General features: G+C 41.6%; 1 protein-coding gene across 1 annotated transcript in view; it reads left to right on the top strand.

Annotated features, from left to right (window-relative positions):
• The first annotated feature begins 1,000 nt into the window (after positions 1–1,000).
• LOC101859847 overlaps positions 1,001–3,283 on the top strand; it is an 11,331-nt gene continuing 9,048 nt past the window's right edge. The window contains exon 1 of the mRNA XM_005094945.3: positions 1,001–1,577. Within this exon, the coding sequence (XP_005095002.1) occupies positions 1,546–1,577 (32 nt within the window). The 5' untranslated portion in view covers positions 1,001–1,545. The remainder of the gene's footprint in view (positions 1,578–3,283) is intronic.

The following is a 3,283-nucleotide window of genomic DNA, read 5'->3' as shown; positions in this document are numbered from 1 at the left end:
TTTCTATCCTCAAACGTTGTTCTTTTGTCTGCTCATGTATAGTGTTTGTCAGGTCTCCTGATTTTTAATGATGGACCAGCATCAGAGGTCCTGATGTCGTGCATCATAATGAGTACAAAGATATCTTTCTTTCAAATCGACAGCAGAAAATTTCAGAGACTCTCCACAGATGAATGGGTCGGAGATTATACAAGTATTGTGTATCTGTTCATATACACAAAAAACTATTGCTACTCATATGCTCAGAAAACAACTCATCCGCATATAAATATATAACACGACTACTCTTGATAAAAAAGCAACAAGAAAGCTCTGAATGAAAAAGCGCAAACTTGCTTAATAATGACGTAACGTTGACTTTCTTAAGCATAATATAGCTATGCAAATGTGCAAAATTCTGCGGCGAGAGAAATTCACAAAATTCTGCGGAACGAGAACTTCATAATGTCTGCACGGAGAGGGAGGGGGCAGGAACTAAAATATGAGGGAGGGGGCGCCAACCAGAATAGTTGTTGTTTCAGTAATGCCATACGGCACGCTGCGTAGGTAACTGCTAAACTGTCAGTGTGGTAGGCCCAGATCTAAATAAACAGTAGTAGTACTTGTTCTAAGTGGGCGAAAAGAGATCCTTTAAAAAGAGGCAGAAAAGACTTTCAATAAAAAAAGACAAAAGTTCGCAAAGAATAATCATACATGTAATAGATCTAGATATATTATATGTCAAATCGCTGGATATTTTCTTTCTTTCCTTCTTTCTGTCTTTCTTCTTCTTCTTCTTCTTCTTCTTCTTCTTCTTCTTCTTCTTCTTCTTCTTCTTCTTCTCCTCCTCCTTCTCCTCCTCCTCCTCCTCCTCCTCCTCCTCTTCCTCCTCCTCCTCCTCCTCCTCCTCCTCCTCCTCCTCCTCCTCCTCCTCCTCCTCCTCCTCCTCCTTCTCCTCCTCCTCCTCCTCCTCCCTCTCCTCGCTCCTCCTTCATTCATCGTTGTATTGTAGCAGACATTGTGTTAGTGAAAATGAATAAAAGGCAAAAAGATGTGGTTTCTTGGGAGACATCGAGAATTCATTAAATTTAATAGAAGGAAATGAAATTAGGCAATGGTGAAAGAAGACATAGAATGATACGAACTATAAGGAAGAGATGTATATATATACATGTATTATTAATTTGTGATGATAGAGGGGTCTGCAGAGACAGCGTCAAAGAGTGGGGTGAGAGTGGAAGCAACACCATAACGTTTACCCCACTGAGATCAGAAAGAAACACTGTTGGTCATACAACCGTATTTCACCAGTGCAACAGAAATTATGCAATATTATTTTGTTACGCCTTTGGTCAAGCAGTCAGCAGGCAAAATTTCAAGCCAAAAGGAGAGACAAAAAACCCAGCCATATCTACGGTAATGATGCCTAACTTGGAAGAACGTAGGGGAGAGCACTCTCGATAAAATCCGATGTAATATTGTAAACTGATTTTCTCAGCTGTTTGGCCAAGAGATAGGAGAGAAGTTCTAAGAGAAGCCGAGCAACCCGAATCAGTTCGAAAAAAGATGTTTCGAAGTCGAATAAATCATCTTATAAGGTCTGTACATATTTTTTCCCTGGGCAAACAAGGAATTAGATCTATTCTATATTATAAAGCTATTTATTGACGTCCCCAAGTATGATTTAAGTCCACAAGTTCAATCAGGGGAGATTGAAGTATTTTGAAGAATTAGAAAGGGCCACCTCCGGGGTGAGAATAAATAACGCAGTTGTAGGTATCATGCATGCATCAAAATAACATTGAGTGTGTATCTCTAGCTTACGATTATTATTGTTTATATTGCTGCTCATTTATATTATGCATGTGATTGTAAGCCTACTTGTGTGTGCGTGTGTGTGCACATGTGTACATGTGTGTGTTTCAAGTGTGTATGTGTGTGTGTGTGTGTGTGTGTGTGTGTGTGTGTGTGTGTGCGTGTGTGTGTGTGTGTGTGTGTACTCGTGGTGGAACACCAAACCAATGTGCCAGGACCTGGACAATAAAGATGTATATATCTTATCTTTTATCTTATCTTATCTTATCTCACCTGGGGTGAAAGTGTGAGCCTTTTGGCTATTCTCACCCGGTGTGCGTTCACCGTGATACATTGTACCAGTGTAAACAAACGTTCCAGCACTCTTGTGTGTTGAAAGTAATGAAAGCGTGCAATTTTGGGCACTACTTGGATATATGGTGGTCCCGACTTTTGTGACAGGTGCCGATAGGGAGAAGATAGCCTTTCAAACCTAATTGCAAAACATCGAATCGTGGTCAAATTCAGGCCATGTTTTTTTTTTTTAAAGTCAGGGGGTCAACCCCCCTTGCCTTGTGAAAAACAAGTGAAATTTTACTGCTCATTTTGTAGGCTAGATTTAGATATTGAAAGTGGCTATTTTCACCCGCCCGGAAGCTCTCGCAAGATCAACTCCTCCCCTCTTCTGTCTCTCTCTGTCTCATTCTGAATACTGTCTATCGGTGTGGACGATCAAATTGACCAAAACAAAGTTAAAAAATGATGTTAAAACACAAAAGTAAATTAATTTGGTTGTCTACAAAGATGCTACGGCTATTTAACTTTTCGAATCGAGCCGAACTACGCGGGTCGCCATTTTGTTTTGCCCGGAAATTCTCGCGCTACTCCTCTCTCTCTTTCTCTCTCTCTCTCCACTGCCCACAGACAAAATTGTACGCTTTCAGTAGGCTACAGTTGTAATGGAACGTTTGTTCACGGCACAGAATTCTACAATTTTTCTGTTATCACAGTGTAGAATTCTGTGGTTTAGGGTGAATGCAAAATTTGGTGAACGCGCACCGGGTGAGAATAGCCACAAGACTCGCCTGCACTATTCTCACTCCGGGTGAGAATAGAGGTGGCCTTAGATATTATATCTAGATCTAGATCTAGAATCTAAATCTAGGCTACTGATAAAACATAAAACATTGACCGACTATTTAAATCAGTATTGATATTTCAGTAGGCCTACACTACAAATTTCGGGACCTCCATATCCAAGTAGTGCCCAATTTTGTATGCGGGCAGTGAGAGAGAGGGTGAGAAAGAGGGGGAGCTTTTTCGGTAGTGTTTGGTGGTACCGGCGAAACCCAGTGTCGACACTTTCTTGGTACTGGGTGCTGAGAACCGCCAGTACCATCACCGGTACCGGTACTGAGAGTAACACCAGTAGGTGATGTCACAGACTTCAGACTTGGCGTCTTGCGTCTCACACCACGATCAGCACCGCCTGCACCCCCCCCCCCCTTTC

Source organism: Aplysia californica, unplaced genomic scaffold (assembly GCF_000002075.1).
Source record: "Aplysia californica isolate F4 #8 unplaced genomic scaffold, AplCal3.0 scaffold00092, whole genome shotgun sequence".
NCBI classification, from domain to species: domain Eukaryota; kingdom Metazoa; phylum Mollusca; class Gastropoda; order Aplysiida; family Aplysiidae; genus Aplysia; species Aplysia californica.
This window is presented reverse-complemented; position numbering and strand designations above follow the sequence as displayed.